This window comes from Mercenaria mercenaria, chromosome 2 (genome assembly GCF_021730395.1).
Source record: "Mercenaria mercenaria strain notata chromosome 2, MADL_Memer_1, whole genome shotgun sequence".
Classification (NCBI taxonomy): domain Eukaryota; kingdom Metazoa; phylum Mollusca; class Bivalvia; order Venerida; family Veneridae; genus Mercenaria; species Mercenaria mercenaria.
The window spans coordinates 12,639,301-12,659,401 of NC_069362.1; the positions used below are offsets into that span (position 1 = coordinate 12,639,301).

At 37.0% G+C, this 20,101-nt stretch overlaps 1 protein-coding gene across 1 annotated transcript in view; it reads right to left on the reverse strand.

Moving 5' to 3' along the window:
• Positions 1-20,101, reverse strand: part of LOC123563211 (E3 ubiquitin-protein ligase RBBP6-like) — a 57,565-nt gene that overhangs the window by 26,632 nt on the left and 10,832 nt on the right. Inside the window, exons 4-13 of the mRNA XM_045355886.2 lie at positions 13,947-13,994; positions 8,729-8,817; positions 8,387-8,486; positions 7,980-8,125; positions 7,226-7,398; positions 6,330-6,850; positions 5,319-5,377; positions 4,250-4,407; positions 3,769-3,925; positions 3,300-3,407 (exon numbers count right to left, since the gene is read on the reverse strand). Coding sequence (XP_045211821.2) covers positions 3,300-3,407; positions 3,769-3,925; positions 4,250-4,407; positions 5,319-5,377; positions 6,330-6,850; positions 7,226-7,398; positions 7,980-8,125; positions 8,387-8,486; positions 8,729-8,817; positions 13,947-13,994 — 1,559 coding nt within the window. The remainder of the gene's footprint in view (positions 1-3,299; positions 3,408-3,768; positions 3,926-4,249; positions 4,408-5,318; positions 5,378-6,329; positions 6,851-7,225; positions 7,399-7,979; positions 8,126-8,386; positions 8,487-8,728; positions 8,818-13,946; positions 13,995-20,101) is intronic.

Here is a 20,101-nt window from a genome sequence, read left to right on the forward strand (position 1 = left end):
AAACAGTCTTGGAAATAGGATCAGATGATTTTTTAACTATTTTTCCTATATAACTCACATAATAACTAAGTGACCCAAGGGTGGGGCCTCTTTTAACCCCAGGGGCATAATTTGAACAATTTTGGTAAAGGACTACTAGACAATGCATCATACCAAATATCAAAATCCTAGGTCGTATGGTTTCAGACAAGATTTTTAAAGCTTTTTCCTATAGATATGTCAATAAAAAACTTGGGACCTCTCTTCACCCAAGGGGTACAATTTGAACAATTTTGGTAGAGGACTATAAGACAATGCTACAAACCAAATATCAAAGGTCTTAGTGTTGTGGTTTCAGACAAGAAGATTTTTAAACTTTTTTTCCTATATAAGTCTATGTAAAACTGTGTGGCCATATTTGACCCTAGGGGGATAATTTGAACAATCTTGGTAGAGGACCACTAGATGATGCTACATACCAAATACCAAAGCCCTAGGCCATGTGGTTTTGTACAAGAAGATTTTCAAAGTTTTCCCTATATAAGTCTATATAAACCATGTGACCCCCAGGGCGGGGCCATATTTGACCCTAGGGGGATAATTTGAATAATCTTGGTAGAGGACCACTAGATGATGCTACATACCAAATATCAAAGCCCTAGGCCATGTGGTTTTGTACAAGAAAATTTTCAAAGTTTTCCCTATATAAGTCTATATAAACCATGTGATCCCCATGGCGGGGCTATATTTGACCCTGAGGGAAAAATTTGAACAATCTTGGTAGAGGACCACTAGATGATGCTACACACCAGATATCAAAGCCCTTGGCCCTGTGGTTTTGGACAAGAAGACTTTTTAACGTTTTTCCTTTCTGTTGCCATGGCAACCAGAGTTCTGCATGGAATTCAATTCTTTGAATAATTTTGAAATAGGGTCACCCAAGGACCATTCCTGTGAAGTTTGGTGTAATTCTGCCCAGTGGTTTTCAAGAAGATTTTTTTAGAAATTGTTGACGCACGACAGACATCAAGCGGTTACAATAGCTCACCTTGTCACTTTGTGACATGTGAGCTAAGAAGTAATGTGTCCAAGAAATTATCACTCTTGACATACAGTAATCGTCTTAATTACTCAGGGCTCATATAATTACACAATGCATGCAGTTTATGTGGAAAGTGAGCTCAATTTCATCCTGTAAGTACATTTTGGCATGTCTACACAGCTTAAGTTTACAAGCAAACTGAACTTTCTTTAGAAACAAAAGCTGTTTGGGAAAAGGAACATTTGACTATTCAAAAGCCTTGTCACTAAAACAAGACCTGTCCATAAGACAGCCAAGCTCGACTATTCGAAATATTGTCACAGAAGCAGGAAATTATTACCCAAAATGTTAAATATCAAAAGAGTTTTAAGTTCGAAAGGGGACATAATTTGACCAAAATACATATCAGAGATATGGGACTTAATGCTATCAACTAGTTTTATAACCCCGAAGAAACATGTTAAGTTTCAATTCAATATCTGCATTAGTTTTGGGGATAGTAACTTGCATGTAAAACTTTAACCAGAATTTTCTAAGTCCAAAAGGGGGCATAATTTGCTCAAAATACATGTTAAAAGTAATGGAACTTGACCCAGTGAGGTTGGTAATTGACCTAGAAAAAGAATAAATAAGTTTCAAAGCTATATGCCTTTTGGTAATAGATGTATGTACTTGCACGCAAAACTTTAACCAGGATTTTCTAAGTCCAAAAGGGGGCATAATTTGCCCAAAATACATGTCAGAGTTATAGGACTTGGTGCTATCAACTAGTTTTATAACCTGGAAGACACATGTGAAGTTTCAATTCAATACCTGTAGTAGTTTTGGAGATAGTTACTTGTATGTAAAACTTTAACCAGGATTTTCTAAGTCCAAAAGGGGGCATAATTTGGCCAAAATACATGTCAGAGTTATGGGACTTGACCCAGTGAGGTAGGTAATTGACCTAGAAAAAGAAAAAATAAGTTTCAAATCTATAGCCTTTTATAATAGCTGTATGTATTTGGCACGCAAAACTTTAACCAGGATTTTCTAAGCCCAAAAGGGGGCAAATTTGGCCAAAATACATGTCAGAGTTATGGACTTGACCCAGTGAGGTAGGTAATTGATCTAGAAAAAGAAAAATAAGTTTCAAATTTTATGCCTTTTAGTATTAGCTGAAATGTACTTGCACGCAAAACTTTAACCAGAATTTTCTAAGTCCAAAAGGGGCATAATTTGGCCAAAATACGGGTCAGAGTTAGGGGACTTGACCAGTGAGGTAGGTAATTGATCTAGAAAAGAAAAAATAAGTTTCAAATCTATATGCCTTTTAGAAATAGCTGTACTTACTTGCACGCAAAACTTTAACCAGAATTTTCTAAGTCCAAAAGGGGGCATAATCTGGCCAAAATGAAGGTCAGAGTTATGGGACTTGGTGCTATCAACTAGTTTTATAACCCCGAAGACACATGTGAAGTTTCAATTCAATATCTGCATTAGTTTTGGAGATAGTAACTTGCATGTAAAATTTTTACCAGAATTTTTCTAAGCCCAAAAGGGGGCATAATTTGCTCAAAATAATGTTAGAGTTATGGAACTTGACCCGTGAGGGGGTAATTGACCTAGAAAAAGAATAAATAAGTTTCAAAGCTATATTGCCCTTTAAAATGTTTGCTGTATGTACTTGCATGCAAAAACTTAACCAAGGTGTGACGCCGACGCCGACGCCAGGGTGAGTAGAATAGCTAGACTATTCTTCGAATAGTCGAGCTAAAAATTAAACAAACTTGAATAATAGAACGCAAGTGATGCTTAATGAGACTAAACATTACACCACAAAATGGTTAAGTTGAAAAAGGGGGCACTAAAATTGCAGCAATCAGTCCTGCTTTTGTCATATGAAGTAGGAGGGGATAGGGAACAAATTTTAAGTCTGAAGTAAATCCATCACGTAGTAACATGAGCTAAAGTGGAAGATAAGAAAAACTTTGATCCTGGATTTACACAGACTTACAAAACAAAACTTTTAGGACTCTGTAGGACACTCAGCCATCATATTTAAGCATTTTCTAAGACTGTGTAAACCCTGTAACCAAAGCTTTAGATGTGGACACAGACCGAAGTGGCATAGCTCTTCATATACTTTGTACAGTCCAGCTAAAATGTTATTATCAGTAACTTCATGCTCTCTAATGCTCAAAACCAGAATATTTTGCAAGAGAGAACTTAGTTAACCCTTCGACTATACATGTACACTGCAACTATCAGTTGAAATTCTATTTCTAAAGGAATTTACCTAGATCTATGTCTTGGAGATCTGGATCTGGAGCGTGATTTGAAGGTTCGTTCTTTGCGCTGCTCCAATTTCTTGGCAAATTCTAGTAGGGGGTCTTTATCCTTCCTCCTTAAATATATAGCAATGAAACATTTACCTCTAGGACTTAAGCTGGTAGTATTATAATACTGAACTTTATTAAGTCAAGATATTTGTTAACGTTTTAACTGATATAGATATTAAACTTAAACTCTTATGCATACAAACTCATTTGTTACTGCTACAATAACAGATTCATCAGGTCACTACAGTACTAAGCTTATACTGCATAATTCATAATTTTTATAATTGAAATAATATGGCAATATTTCAATATGATATTTGCTTACCAGATCCATTATTTTTGGAATCCTTAAAATTACATAAAGAGATACAAATGACCACACCAAAGTTCAAGATACAGCAACAAGTATTTATGAGAATGACTTACTCTAGTTCCTCCCTTAAAATACGGTTCTTTTCCTCTAGGAATTCTGTTTTAGACAGAGGTTTTGGCATGTTGAGTGGGGGTGCTGGGACTGCTGGGCCTGGAGGCAGAGCAGCAGGGTATACTGGTGGTACCACAGGGGGCACAATGGGTGGTCTCACTGTAGGTATCAAAAGTAATGTTATTATTAACAGGTACTCAAAATATTCACTTTTGTACAAACAACTTTCCACAGTGCTCAACAAGTGAGCTTGTACAAAGTTCTGATGTCTTGAATAACCTTATTTTATGCCATTTATGCATCTGCATTGTGAAAGGTAATCAGCTTAACAAAATCTGTGTGGTATTATATCTTAAGAAGAGTCTCACATAATAGCAAAGTAACTGCTCATCAGCTATACTATCATTCCCTTATTTTATGAATCCTATGCATTAGGTCATACTACTCCCTTATGATTAACTATGAAAGTCGCATAAGACTTACCTAATGGCAAGACAGGTGGCGCCACATATGGTGGAGGTATGCCAGGGGGCGGGAACGCTGTAGGGGGTGGATATGGAGGCACTGTAGGCGGAGGTACAGACGTACTTGTGATAGATGGCTTGTAATATGGGTCAAAGTTCCCTGTAGTTGCTGGTCTCCTGTAATAAGTTAAGAATTCATAATTCATAAAACTGAACAGAACTGAAGACATCAATCTAGAGTGAAAACAGAAAATCGAAAGAATAAACAGCTTCATTTATAATCTACACAGCATGTACCTTCCCTTTTTCAGTTCTTTTTTTTTCTAACATTACTCATATGGTGCATGCTTGCACAAACCAATCTATTCAAAAAAAAATATGTAAAATGACCTGATGTTACTGCATCATGACCCTTGATATAAGTTTCAATCCCAAAATGAAGAGGTTTACGAAATACTGAAGGACATTGCATTTTAGGGATATTTTCCACGTGCAAAAAAAAAAGGACATTATTTTATCAAAACTGTGAACTCGACGTATAATCCTTACAACCCATTTTTTAAGTTCCAATGCAAAATATTTACTGATTTCAAATATGCTCAAAGAAAGCATCAATTTAGAAATATTTGCTATTAAAGTAAAAACAGGGAATTAATTTTGTCAAATTAGAAGTCAGAGTTATAGAACTTAATATGTAAACATACACTATGACCTCAAATGTTTAAATGAAATTTCAATTAAATGCATGAATCGATTTCAGAAATACCGAAAAAAAAAATGTAATTTTTTTTTTTAAAGTTTTCTAAGTGGAAAAGGGATATTTCTGTAATTCTGTCATAACAAAAGTCAAGTGCAATGGAACCTTGTATGTGAACTTCTCTAATATTCATAAAACCTTGGAAGTTTCATTATATATTGGTTAGAGGTGAAATAGGCCAGGACATAGTAATTCAGCCTTCCACCACGCAAGGTTTATCATATGCATATATCATAACATCATAATTCTTAAAATTGTTTTGTGGCGTATATTCTTCATTAGGATGATAGGTTTTCCTCTGTAACTTCAGATTAAAGTCATTAAATCTTACCTCTGATTTCTATTTACAGGCTGTAATGTTTGACCCACCAATGTCTGTAGTGGTTCCCCCTATTGGAAAAGAAATAGCACTTTTATAAATAAAGCTATCAGAGAATATTAGGTTATTTAACATTGTTCTGTACAAAATGGCATTTTATTTGGACAAGTTCCTACCCAAAAAAACATGGAATGATTCAACAGGTGAGTCAAAAACGTTCTTGGACTGGTACGAGTCCAGATACATGAGGTATTGTACAAGACAATGTAAAACTATAGCTGCTTTTGAGAAAAGCGCATGTCTCCCACAACTGCCTGATCATCACAATAGACTGGCATTTCTTCTCCATCATGTATCTGAGACAACCATGCACCAATACATGTATCACTGGCATCAGTGTACAAAGCGATTTTAGGTAATTCAAAGGCCATAATTCCAAAGTGCCTGGGCCAATTTAGCTAGTTATTGAACCTGGCTGAGGACTTACTGGTAAATACATTTTGTTCAAGTTTGGTGAAGATCGGATGAGAACTGTTGGACTTAAGAGCAAGGACATCAGTGTACAGAGCGATTTTCGGTAATTCAAGGGCCATAATTCCAAAGTGCCTGGGCCGATTTTGCTAGTTATCAAACTTGGCCAAGAACTTACTGTCAAACACATTTTTTCAAGTTTGGTGAAGATCGGATGAGAACTGTTCGACTTAAGAGTGCGGACAAGATTTGTGACACACACAGACAGGAGTAAATCAATTATGTCTCCCACACCAGTGTGGTGGGAGACATAATAATCTTTCTTTTCTCTTTAAGAACTGAATAAACCACCAGAAGACACAGTTCCATCTTTTAAACATGAACAGAAACATCACGTCAAGCGTTTACTATTCTTATATTCATTCAGATACTTCTATTATCTTGTGATAACTGGAAGAAATGCATTTCCATTTTCCACCAACACAATGTTTTTAAAATTTCCACTTTTAACATGTTTTTTCTGGATCTTTTATGTTATCAAGTATGACTTACCACAGATATGCTTTGATTTGCTGAACTGTTCACATGCGGCTGAGTATAGCTACTAGATCGCATGGGTTCATCCTGCGTAGGAGTCGGCGGCTCCTGAGCAACCGATGGTGGTATATACGTCTTTTGAGGGGTAATATTCATTTTCAACTGATCCTGTGAGGAAGATGAGACATTTGGTGGGGGCAGCGATTTGGCAGATGATGCCACTGGCTGAGGTGCTGGTGGCGTTGCCGGCTTAGCTGGTGGTTTATAATCCAATACAGACGGACCACGAGGGATAACTGCTCCAGCCTGCATCTTTAGCACTTGTGATGCAGCAGCTGCAGCTTTCGCTGCTTCTGCCGCCTTCGCCTGTGCTTGTTTGATGTCAATAACTCTCTTGACATATCCTGTCTCATTCTGGAAATTAGTTACAGCCCTTCGCAGCATCTGATTGGCTATCAGTCCATCAGGTGCTACATCCATACTGTCACAAGAAGGGCAGACATGATCCTCTGTTTCTAACAGCTTATTACGAATACCTGAAATTTACCGGAAACAAATTTTATAATATAAATCAGAAATGATTATACTTTTATGGCAAGGCTTTATTGCTTTTAAAGGCCAGGATTTTTTTTTGTTTTAAATTAATCTTTTCTGAAATATTTGAAGAATACTAACTTCTCTATTAAAGCATTCTCCTAGTAAGAACTCTTTCATTTTATTTCATGTTCTTCAATGTGAAACTTAAAACATTTAAGACTGTGAAAATGCAACACCATCTCTCAAACCATATATCTTGCAAAATCACTTCAATATACTTGTTACCTGTTACCCATTCCATCAGATGACAGCTGTCTGTTTCTATTTTAGCAAAACTCAACTAAAGACAACTTCTTAGGATGGTGGTAACTTACATTCATCACAGTAGCTGATCCCACAGCAGGGAATGACCACAGCGTCTTTGGCCAGATCCCCACACAGAGGACATTTCAGTTCCTTTGGTATAGGCTTCTTCAGTACCACATGCTTCTTCTCCACTTCTGGTAGGAATGGGGGCCGCTCCTTCTTCCCTTCCGCATATGCTGCACTGCAAGTTCATGAAAATTTGTATTAATTCAGATTGAAAATATTTGCAATATGCTTACCACCTAAATTTTGACTAGAAGCAACATGTATTTGGAAAGCTACAGGCAACTTTCATGACACAATGGAGACATCTCAAGTCCGTGTTACATTTCATAACCTTTAACCAATATAAAGTTGAATCTGAAGCAACTGTAATATAAACTATCGTTCACGCTTTGATCTGTAGAATAACTGATTTAGCAGAAAAGTAGGTCTTTTTTGCTTTAAATCATGCTTCCACAATTTAGATCATATGGAGACTTTCTAGCAGTTAATGCCAGAGGAGTACCCAAGATGCCCCTCATTGGGCAAGAAAGCATTTGGGTAAAACCACCAACCACCTGCATACCAGCTTGATGGTTTCCTTAAATGACCACACCCAGCACAGCTGGAATTCACGTAAGTGAGGAGTGGGTGACGCCATTCAAAATCAGCAATCTTTACCCTCAAAGGTAGTTAATAGTTGCAACAGAAAATACTACCCTCAATGTTGTCGCATATCACTGGTAATAATTTTTAAGGAAATACAAACTGTAAGCTTACACATCAATTTTTGGCACTGCATATTTTCCAGAATGAGTTACGTATGTTCCTGGTAACGGCTCATCTACAAACACCATACTGTCTACTGGAATCCCTGTAGGCCTCTTCATTCGGGGAACATCAGATGGGCTGTCCGATCCCTCCAGCTGTATAGACAATAAAGTTCATTTGTTAAGCTTAATGCTACATGTAGCACAACAATTAAACTTGCCTCACTAAGTGCAAAGTACCAACAAGAAATTACTAACTGGGGCTCACTAATTTCAACAAACTGCCAGATTTCAAAATTTTAACTTTTGAGTTGTTTCCCTACCTGAATTTTTATTTTTGAAAATTATTGCAAATGTAGACTTTCACATCCTGCGTTATAGACAACAACTAAAATACAGTAATTTATTGCAACTTACTGGCTCATTGGTACAATTCTGTATATAGTGTCCACCTTTACCACATTTACGACAAATATATGAAGGGTTTGGGACACCAGTTGGGAACTTGTATGTATAGCTGAAATAAAAGAATACATAATTCTGTGTAAAAAGAGCATGATATGAAAGAAATATAGATACGGTACAAGTTCTATCAGCAAAAGGCCCCATACACTGGTCAACCAATAGGTAACCTTTTAAGTGTACAGTTGTATAAACCTACCCTGCAAAATGAAATTAAAAATCAGACATTCAAGAGATTTTGGATCAGCAAAATATCTGGTCTCATCAACGAAATGCCTTGTCAAAAAAGGAACTTACTTAGAGGGATCAAAATCTTTTGTCGATTGTTTCATCATCTCAGCAATTTTCTCGATCTCTGAGGACTGGGCATTAACAAGATCTGAAGACTAGAATAAAACCAGCATTTACTCAACAACTGACACAAGTACATGACAAAATATACAGTATAATCTCTATAAGCAACACTTAACAGACTTAACATTTTTCTTCAATATACTTTTAGTAGTTTCTTCATATCTCTCCACAGACAAACTCCTATACAACAAATCTTTTTACATGAAACAGAATTTCCTCTTCATATCTATGTTGCTCTACATATGGTGTAATGTATCTCCTATTTCTTTCAGACAAGCTTTCATTATTACTTTCTTTTCCCCCAACATATAAATACTTTGACTGATAACCTCGAACAGTACCATTCTAGTTAAACCAGTAAAACAACATTTTTCTTGCATCAAAAGACACAGTAGAACCTTAGTCTCTCCAAAACTCTGCTTGATAATGGCTTCCATATAAAGAACTATCATAGAAAAGTTTCATTAACTTGAAAGGATAATGCTCAATTTCACCAACTGATTTCCACGAATTATCATGAAAGCAACCAAATAAGACCAAAAATCCAGCAAACAAAACAATCATAAGCTAATAGAATCAGAATTGGTGTCTAACTATAAATTGCCACAGAAATTTCCTTGCCTTGAAATAAAGGAAGTACCAGCACAAAATAAGATGAAGCAAAAAATAACTCTGTCAGTGACTTTTTGCATCAATTTACATAGAACTAAAAAGAATCAAGCATATAAATTGAATTTCAACAAGAGCACCGCCTTGCGGGTGCTGACGCTCATCTGATTTTTTTTGTATAATAGAAATATTGTCCTACCCATGATTTTCTAAGTCTAAAAAGGGCCATCATTCTTGCAAAAAGCAGGACAGAGTTATGTTTCTTGATGTACAGTGTCCACTTATGATGGTGAAAAACTGTTGCAAGTTTTAAAGCAATAGCTTTGATAGTTTATGAGAAAAGTTGACTTAAACATAATATTCAACAAGAAAATGATTTTTTCTAAGTCCAAAGGGGCAATAATTATTGCAAAAGCAGAATGGAGTTATGTTGCTTGCTGTACAGGGTCAGCTTATGATGGTGAACAAGAGTTGCAAGTTTTAAAGCAATAGCTTTGATAGTTTAAGGAAAAAGTTGACCTAAACATAAAACTTAACCAAGAATCTGATATTTTCTAAGTCCAAAAGGGGCCATAAATCTTGCAAAAAGCAGGAAAATGGAGTTATGTTTCTTGCTGTACAGGGTCAGCTTATGATGGTGAACAAGTGTTGCAAGTTTTAAAGGAATACTTTGATAGTTTAGGATAAAAGCCCGACCTAAACATAAAAGAGGACCATGATGGTCCTGAATCGCTCACCTCTCCCACATGACCCAGTTTTGAGTTTTGACGTCGTTTTTTCTATTATTTGACATAGTGACCCAGTTTTTCAGCTCATGTGACCCAGTTTTGAACTTGACCTAGATATTATCAAGATAAAAATTCTGACCAATTTTCATGAAGATCCATTGAAAAATATGGTCTCTAGAGAGGTCACAAGGTTTTTCTATTTGACCTATTGAAACCCAGTTTTCGAAGGTACGTGACCCTGTTTTGACCTTTATCTAGATATCATCAAGGTGAAAATTCTCACTATTTTTCATGAAGATCTCATGAAAAACATGGCCCTAGAGAGGTCACAATGTTTTTCTATCTTTTTTACCTACTGGCCTGTTTTTGACCGCACATGACCCAGTTTCGAAACTGACCTAGATATCATCAAGGTGAACATTCAGATCAGTTTTCATGAAGATCCATTGAAAAATATGGCCCTTAGAGAGGTCAAAAGATTTTAATAATTTTAGACCTACTGACCTAGTTTTTGACCGCAGTTGACCCAGTTTCAAACTTGACCTAGATATCATCAAGATGAACATTCAGACCAACTTTCATACAGATCCCATGAAAAGTATGGCCTCTAGAGAGGTCACAAGGTTTTTTTTTTTTTATTTGACCTACTGACCTAGTTTTTTTAAGGCACGTGACCCAGTTTCAAACTTGATCTAGATATCATCAAGGTGAACATTCTGACCAATTTTTATGGAGATCCATTCACAAGATGGCCTCTAGAGGGGGCACAAGGTTTTTCTATTTTTAGACCTACTGACCTAGTTTTTGACCGCACATGACCCTGTTTCGAACTTGACCTAGATATCATCAAGATGAACATTCAGACCAATTTTCATACAGATCCCATGAAAAATATGGCCTTTAGAGAGGTCACAAAGTTTTTCCATTATCTGACCTACTGACCTAGTTTTTGATGGCACGAGACCCACTTTGGAACTTGACCTAGATATCATCAAGACAAACATTCAGACCAACTTTCATACAGATCCCATGAAAAATATGGCCTCTAGAGAGGTCACAAGGTTTTTCTATTATTTGACCTACTGACCTAGTTTTTGAAGGCACGTGACCCACTTTCGAACTTGACCTAGATATCATCAAGGTGAACATTCTGACCAATTTTCATGAAGATCTCATGAAATATATGGCCTCTAGAGAGGTCACAAATTTTTTCTATTTTTAGACCTACTGACCTAGTTTTTGACCGGACGTGACCCAGTTTCAAACTTGACCTAGATATCATCAAGATGAACATTCAGACCAACTTTCATACAGATCCCATGAAAAATATGGCCTTTAGAAAGGTCACAAGGTTTTTCTATTATTTGACCTACTGACCTAGTTTTTGACGGCACGTGACCCAGTTTCGAACTTGATCTAGATATCATCATGGTGAATGTTCTGATCAATTTTCATGAAGATCCCATGAAAAATATGGCCTCTAGAGAGGTCACAAGGTTTTTCTATTTTTAGACCTACTGACCTAGTTTTTGATGGCACGTGATCCAGTTTCGAACTTGACCTAGATATCATCAAGGTGAATGTTCTGACCAATTTTCATGAAGATCTTGTGAAATATATGGCCTCTAGAGAGGTCACAAGGTTTTTCTATTTTTAGACCTACTGACCTAGTTTTTTACGGCACGTGACCAAGTTTCAAACTTGACCTAGATATCATCAAGGTGAACATTCTGACCAAGTTTCATGAAGATCTTGTGAAATATATGGCCTCTAGAGAGGTCACAAGGTTTTTCTATTTTTAGACCTACTGACCTAGTTTTTGATGGCACGTGACCCAGTTTCGAACTTGACCTAGATATCATCAAGATGAACATTCTGACCAATTTTCATAAAGATCCCATGAAAAATGTGACCTCTAGAGTGGTCACAAGCAAAAGTTTACGGACGGACGGACGGACGACGGACACCGCGCGATCACAAAAGCTCACCTTGTCACTTTGTGACAGGTGAGCTAAAAATTAACCAAGAAAACTGATTTTCTAAGTCCAAAAGGGGCAATAATTCTTGCAAAAAGCAAGATGGAGTTATGTTTCTTGATGTACAGGGTCTGCTTATGATGGTGAACAAGTATTCCAAGTTTCAAAGCAAAAGGTTTGATAGTTTAGGAGAAAAGTTGACCTAAACATAAAACTTAACCAAGAAATCTGATATTTTCTAAGTACAAAAGGGGCCATAAATCTTGCAAAAAGCAAGATGGAGTTATGTTTCTTGCTATACAGGGTCAGCTTATGATGGTGAATAAGTATTCCAAGTTTCAAAGCAATAGCTTTGATAGTTTAGGAGAAAAGCTGACCTAAACATAAAACTTAACCAGGCAACGCCGACGCCGACAACCGCTCAAGTGATGACAATAACTCATCATTTTTTTTCAAAAAATCAGATGAGCTAATAAAATGGTGCTTGCCCAAATTTTCTGAATATTTTTTGGTACTCAAGTTATATATCCCCACTAACCTGTGATGTGTTTAAAGGTATTTGCTTATAAATTAAAAAATGTACAAACACTGATCTTTACTGAACTGTTCAATGTATACTGGAAATGAAAACTGATTTGTAAGTCTTTTTGAATCTCATGTAAACCGTTTAAAATGTATTTAAACAAATTTTATTTCATCCAGCAAAAGACATTCAGTTACCCATATTTACTTATGTATGGTTCTGCTTCAAGCGTTTATTACTGCAACTTTTTTCAAACAATTTAAACAAGAGGGCCATGAAGGCCCTGTATCGCTCACCTGACATATTGACCTAAATATCATCAAGATTAACATTCTAACCAGGTTTCATTAAGATATGGTCATAAATGTGGTCTCTAAAGTGTTAACTAGCTTTTCCTTTGATTTGACCTGGTGACCTAAGTTCTGACCCACATGACCCAGATTCGAACTAGACCTAAAGATCATCAAGATTAACATTCTAAGTTTCATGAAGATACAGTCATAAATGTGACCTCTTAAGAGTGTTAACAAGCTTTCCCTTTGATTCGACCTGGTGACCTAGTTTTTGACCCCACCTGACCCAGATCTGAACTTGACCTAAAGAGCATCAAAATCAAAATTCTGACAAAGTTTCATTAAGATATGGTCATAAATGTGGCCTCTACAGTGTTTACTAGCTTTTCCTTTGATTCGACCTGGTGACCTAGTTTTTGATCCTACATTTCCCAGATTCAAACTGGACCTTGAGACCATCAAGATTAACATTCTGACCCAAATTCATGAAGATAGTCATAAATGTGGCCTCTACAGTGTTAACAAGCTTTTCCTTTGATTTGACCTGGTGATCTAGTTTTTGACCCAGGATGACTTCCTATCAAACCCGTCCAAGATTTTATTGAGAGTAACATTCTGACCAAGTTTCATTAAGATTGGGCCAAAATTGTGACCTCTAGAGTGTTAACAAGCTTTTCCTTTGATCTGACCTGGTGATCTAGTTTTTGACCTCAGATGCCCAATATTGAACTCGTTCAAGATTTTATTAAGGGTAACATTCTGACCAAGTTTCATTAAGATTGGGCTAAAATGTTGACCTCTAGAGTGTTAACAGTCAAATTGTTGACGACGGACAGACGGACGACGAAGAACACAGGGCGATCACAAAAGCTCACCTTTGAGCACTTCGTGCTCAGGTGAGCTTAAAAAAAACAACAACAGTTTTGTTAAATGCTGCATTGTTTTCATACAAAATGTTGCTACGCAACAAGAGAAAGAAGTTGCCATGAAACCAGAACCATACAGAAGTATAACACCAAAGTTTAAAAATACCTGTTTAAGTTTTTCCGTATTAAATCCTCCAGTTTCTGCAGCACTTATCTGTAAGCCAAATCAAAATTACAACAAATAAAACAATGTCAGAACACCTTGTTAGTCCATGAGCTCTTTTCCCTTCTTACAAATCCCTCTACCCCAAAGACTGAATCATGGGATCAAGCCCTCGAAGGTCTCTCATTCACTTATCAAACGTACAAGTAGTAAACAGGGCTTTTACTGAATGAATGATATCTGTAATTTTAAAAGGAAGGTTTGGGGCTCATGGACTAAGTTCAGCGAAAATGCAATTATTTTTTTGTGGTCACATCACAAATAACACAACAAATTACTGGAACATCGAGAGCGATTGTTGAAATCTTCATCCGTATAACCACCATGAAAATCCAATCTTCAGTTCTTCTTCTGCTGCTGATCTAAAATAAATCGGCTTATCAGCATATAATCAGCATTGCTCTTGCAATTTCTATACTATATCAGTTTTCAGGAGTTTCGCATTCACAAAGTTTTAAATGTACTGTTGCTTTTAAATCTTGTATCATGGCTTTTATTGGAACATTAAACTTCCATCTTACTACAAACTGTCATCTCATCAAGTTTGATAGCATTAGACACGCAATAGATCAGGAATTGTTTTCTGTCTAAAGGTCACTGACTGACCTTGACCTTTGACCTACTGACCAACAAAACAATTAAGTTAAGTCATGTTAAGTCTGCTGGCCAACTACTTCAATATAAAGGTCAGTTTGACATTTACCTTAGACCTACTGACACCAAATACAATAGGGGTCATCTATCAATGAAAGCCCGACAGTCCTAGGCCACAAGAAAATGTAACACTAAAAGAAGTGTGAATAAGAGTGAATTTTGAAAACAAGCATATAATATGACTCCTATTTTGGCCTGTCAGAGTAAAAAGGGCAGGTGATTTTTATTCTCAAATTGATGGGTACCTTGGTCTATGACCTTAAGATACACCCCCCCCCCCTCCCCCCACCCCCACAAAAAACTGTGACCTTGACAATTTTCTGACAAAAAACAAGGAGCATCTAATGATCACAGGCATTCATCCTAACAAGTTTTTTGTGACAAAGCAAATTTGTTTTCCTGTTATCAACCGAGATTATTATGACCTTGACCTACTATCCTAATTTGTAAGAGTTTTGTACAGACCAAAGGCAATCACTACATGAAGACTGACAGCTGTATATACAAGTCTTTTCCAGTCATTGATAAAAAACAGATTCCAGGTCAGCATGCTCTTTGACCTGCTTGCCTAACAAGAGTCATCTCGGAGACTCCTTATCTAGGCAATCACCCTATGAAGTTTTACAGCCCTAGATCAAAGTGCCCTGTAGTTACTGACAGCATTTTCAGTATCAAGGTCACCAACATCTTGACCTTTAACCCTATATTCATGAGCAGTCATCTACTGACAATGTGCTACTGTCCTGTCGCTGGACGTAGGCCAAAGCATTTTCCAACTGATCTCATGTTTTTAGTCCCAAGACCAATAGAACTTGACCTTTGGAGTTACAAAACCTTAAACAATAAGGTTCATATAACAACAGGCAATTATTTATGAAGTCTGACAGTCCTATGCCAAAACATTCTCCAGTCATTGAATTGAAACAGTTTTCTGCCTTCAAATGACTGTGACCTTGACCTTCACCCTCCACATCCTCCTCTCAAGATTGACCACAGCAGGCCAAAGGGTTCTCTAATCATAGACTGCAAACCAAGTAACAACTGACATGAGCTGAACAGTAAAAACCTTCAAATCAAAATTGCTTCAAAATCTTGATCGGCATTCGCTACTGACATTATCTTGTATTTCTTATCCATTTCAGTTAAATTGCCAAAGCCACTATCTATTACAATTCTTGAGCAACAAGCTTAAACAAGTATGCATAAAAGGTACAATTCAATTACTATACCACATGTATTCAATGAAAACAGGCATATTGACCTACATATAACCAAAACATCCTTTGGACACCTGCAAAGTATTTAAGCGTAATTTTGATTTTGCGGGAAACAAAAGACCATAGTGCGCAGTCATCGCGTGCTGTCATTGTGTGAACAGGGCATGAGGAAGTCCTTGTTTGTACCTCAACTATACCCTTCCAATTAATAAAGATTTAGCATATTTGGGAAAAATTGAAATGGCTTTGAATGCAAAGTCTGAATTTAAAATGAAGCATCTTCAACCATTTTGCCACTTGCAAAATTGTGAAAAAAGTTATGTAGTTTTATCATTGCTAACTATTGTTTGTTTTGACTGGTATAAAGTAACCATTCCTTTCTTGTTAAGGCAGGGGTGTGGATATCCTATGTCCGACTTGTCTGACTCGGGACTTTTTGCCGGTGGACAAGTGCATTTTTTCATTCCATTTGTCTGCGTACAAGCATACATTTCAGGTATAAATTATGCAAAAAAGCAAGAACAATTAAGTAACAGTTACTCTGTTGCTTGAAGTTTATGGAGGTGAAAAAATAATCCTTTATATGAAATCCATGTTTTACCCACCGAGGGCCTCTCAGTTGCTGCAATTTTGGAAAAAACATACTTTCATCTAAATTTAGCATATTTTTCCGCATTCTGATTGGCCCTTGGTCTCACGTGATTTTGCACATGTTAACTCTACGAATAGAAAAATAGAAACATAAACAGTTTGGATAAATTTGTTTGCTGACAAAAACGGGAGTCAATAGTCGGGTAAAAAACAAAAGACAAAAGCACAGAGAGATCGCTAGCCTGGGAAGCCGTTGATAATATCTGTGCTTTGTCAGATGAAATCATACCTAATATCTATGCATTAAAGATCCCACTTGCGCTAATTAGTGTTAATTGGCATTCATGGAGTTTCGGATATTATCAACCCCTGGGGAAATCTGAAGGAGTTTCCATGTCACTGCTGATTATCGATTTTCTATAATTAGACTAATTAACATGTGATCATATTTGCCCTTGTATGAAACGAAAATGAGGCAATGCTGCCGAATATTCAGTAATTTTCATAGATCACTAGGTCTGCATTAATATAACATCTTGATAGCTATGAAGCAAATTTAAGTTTATGTTGACATATTTAAAAGTTGTTACAACTGCTGGAAAAGCTATAGGATGTACAAACTGGTATTTGTCTATGGCCCGGAAATGTTCGGAAACCTTCGGAAGTACAGATTCCGATCTGTCTTTTCCGTGAGAATTCCGTTTCTATTTTTAGCCATGGATCATTGCTTTCAGAAGTTATCGTTCTTTATCAAACACCAGCATATTTCGGGTGTAATATAGGTGGCGCTGCGGTCGGAAAACAGGTTTCCCCAGGCTGTCAATTTGCAGGTAGAAAAGTTAGAAATTGTCAGACTAGATTCCCAGGCTAAGAGATCGCGGGTACGATGCTAAACGAGTTAGATCATTTCAAGAGTCTATGGGCAAAGTTTCGGTACGGCATTTTTGTTGTATTGAATCTGTTGATGGATGCGACTTCAGCCTTGTATACAGGCAAAATATTGATGGCTTTTGTTTTGTCACAGTTAAGTATTGTACAACTTATTTGACCTGTCAAAACATGGACCCGGCTTTCATTATATTCTGTTGGAGCCTATGTAAGATTAACATGAAAGCCGGGAACATGTTTTGACAGGTCAATTAAATAGTACAATAATACACTGTATTATGTTTGCTTTTGTTTCTACCTGAATCATAAAAACACCTGCCCGAAATAAAGAATAATTGGCTGTTTAATGCAGGCTTTATTGAAAATCCGGACGAGTGCAATTTGACTGCGGGCAAGTGGATTTTTATGTCTCACACGTCCGTGGACAAGTGAAAACTATTGGGATTTCCACACCCCTGGAAGGTCATATTTTCTTTAACTGACCATTCTTGCCGTGTGACATCTCTAACCACAGGTTAGAAAACTGCCTTCTTTAATTGCAATCCTCTAGGTTTGCATGAATATTATTCTCTCATACTCTCTATTCTATCAACTTTTTACAAACTTTTTAAAAGGCCAAAGGCCATCTTTAAGCTATTGCGCATTACATTTTTTTAAGAGAAGCATATTATAAAGCAGAAGGATAATCATTCAAAACAAGACTCATTTACAGAACAAATGCGTGATCAACAACAAACTGCTTGTGAACAGTTCTCTCTCAACTCATAACTTAAAAATCAACTGTGGGCATGATATTACATGATTTTTGCCAAATGGTTACAACTTGGGAATTTTAATGCTCGGATTTAATTTTTTGAAGATGGGATTTAATTTTCTGAATAATTGCAACAACAAACAAGAGCTGTCTGTTGACGGCAAGCTCAACTATTCGAAAAATTGATGGAAGTATGGGGTCAAAGAGAATTTCGGACAAAAGAAGAACAAGAGCTTGTTGAACACGAAATACCTCCCTTGATGCATCCAGTAATTGCACAAGGAACAGAAATTATTTAGTCACTGTACACAAAAGTTCTACTGTTTTGGGTCAATGTGACCTTGACCTTTGATTAATTGACCTCAAAATCAATAGGGGTCATCTGTTGGTCATGATCAACCTCCCTATTAATTTTAGTGGTCCTACAACCAAGTGATCTCAAGTTATCATCCGGGGTCATCTACTGGATATGATCAACTTCCCTATCAACTTTCATGATCCTAGGCTGAAGCATTCTTGAGTTATCATCCGGAAACCATTGTTCCGGGTCACTGTGACCGTGACCTTTGACCTCAACATCAATAGGGGTCATCTGCTGATCATGATCAACCTCCCTATCAAGTTTCGTGATCCTAGGCCCAAGCACTCTCAAATGATCGTCCAGAAACCGTTTAAACTGTTCCTGGTCCTTGACCTTTGACCTACTGATCTCAAAATCATTTGGGGTCATCTGCTGGTCATGACCAACCTCGCTATCAACTTTCATAATCCTAGGCCAAAGTGTTCTTGAGTTACCAACCAAAATTCATTTAACAGTTCCGAGTCACCGTGACCTTGACCTTTGACCTACTGATCTCAAAATCAATAGGGCTCATCCGCTGGTCATGACCAACCTCCCTGTCAACTTTCATGATCCTAGACCCAAGCATCATCCGCAAACTGTTAAACTGTTCTGGGTCACTGTGACCTTGACCTTTGACCTACTGATCTCAAAAACAATAGGGGTCATCTGCTGGTTATGACCAACCTCCCTATCTATTTTCATTATCCTAGGCCCAAGCGTTCTTGAGTTTTCATCCGGAAATGGATTGGTCTACATATGACAGACCGACAGGCATCTGCAAAACAATATACCCCTCCTCCTTCGAAGGGTGACATAAAAACAGATAAGACAATGTACCTGTAAGTACTGATTTAGATAAGTCTTGCACTGTATGGCAATGTGTGACCATGATGGTAAGAAGTGTTCAAAGTTTCAAAGCCATATATCAAACAGTTTAGACAAAATATGGAATGGTATGCGGAACTCAACTAATTTCTATGTCAAAAACAAAGGGCCATAACTGAGCTTAAGTCCTTGTCCTAGTTATGTAGTCTTGCCTACATTTGAAGACTATGATGGTAAACAAGTGGTCAAAGTTTTAAAGCCATTATGACAGACAGGTTAGGCAAAATATGGACTGGTATGAAAAATTTAACTGATTTCCAAGTCCACAAAGGGCCATAATTCAGCCAAAATAGTTGACAGAGTTATGTACTTTCGCCTACAGATGGCGATCATGATGATAAACAGGTGTTCAAAGTTTCAAAGCCACATTTTAAATAGTTCTGACAAAATGTCGACTTGTACGAAAACTGAACCAATTTCCATGTCCAAAATAGGCCATAATTCAGCCAAAATAGCTGACAGAGTTATGTACTCTTGCCTACAGATGGAAATCATGATGATAAACAAGTATTCAAACAGGTCAAATAGCTTTTACAAAACATGGACTTGTACAAAAACTGAACCAATTTCGAAGTCCAAAAAGGGCCATAATTCAGCCAAAATACTTGAAAGTTACGTTCTCTTGCCTATATGTAAAGACTGTTATAATAAACAAGTGTTCAAAGCCACATGTCAAATAGTTTCTACAAAACATGAACTTTTACGAAATCTGAACCAATTTCCAAGTCCAAAAAGGGCCATAATTCAGCGAAAATATTTGACAGAG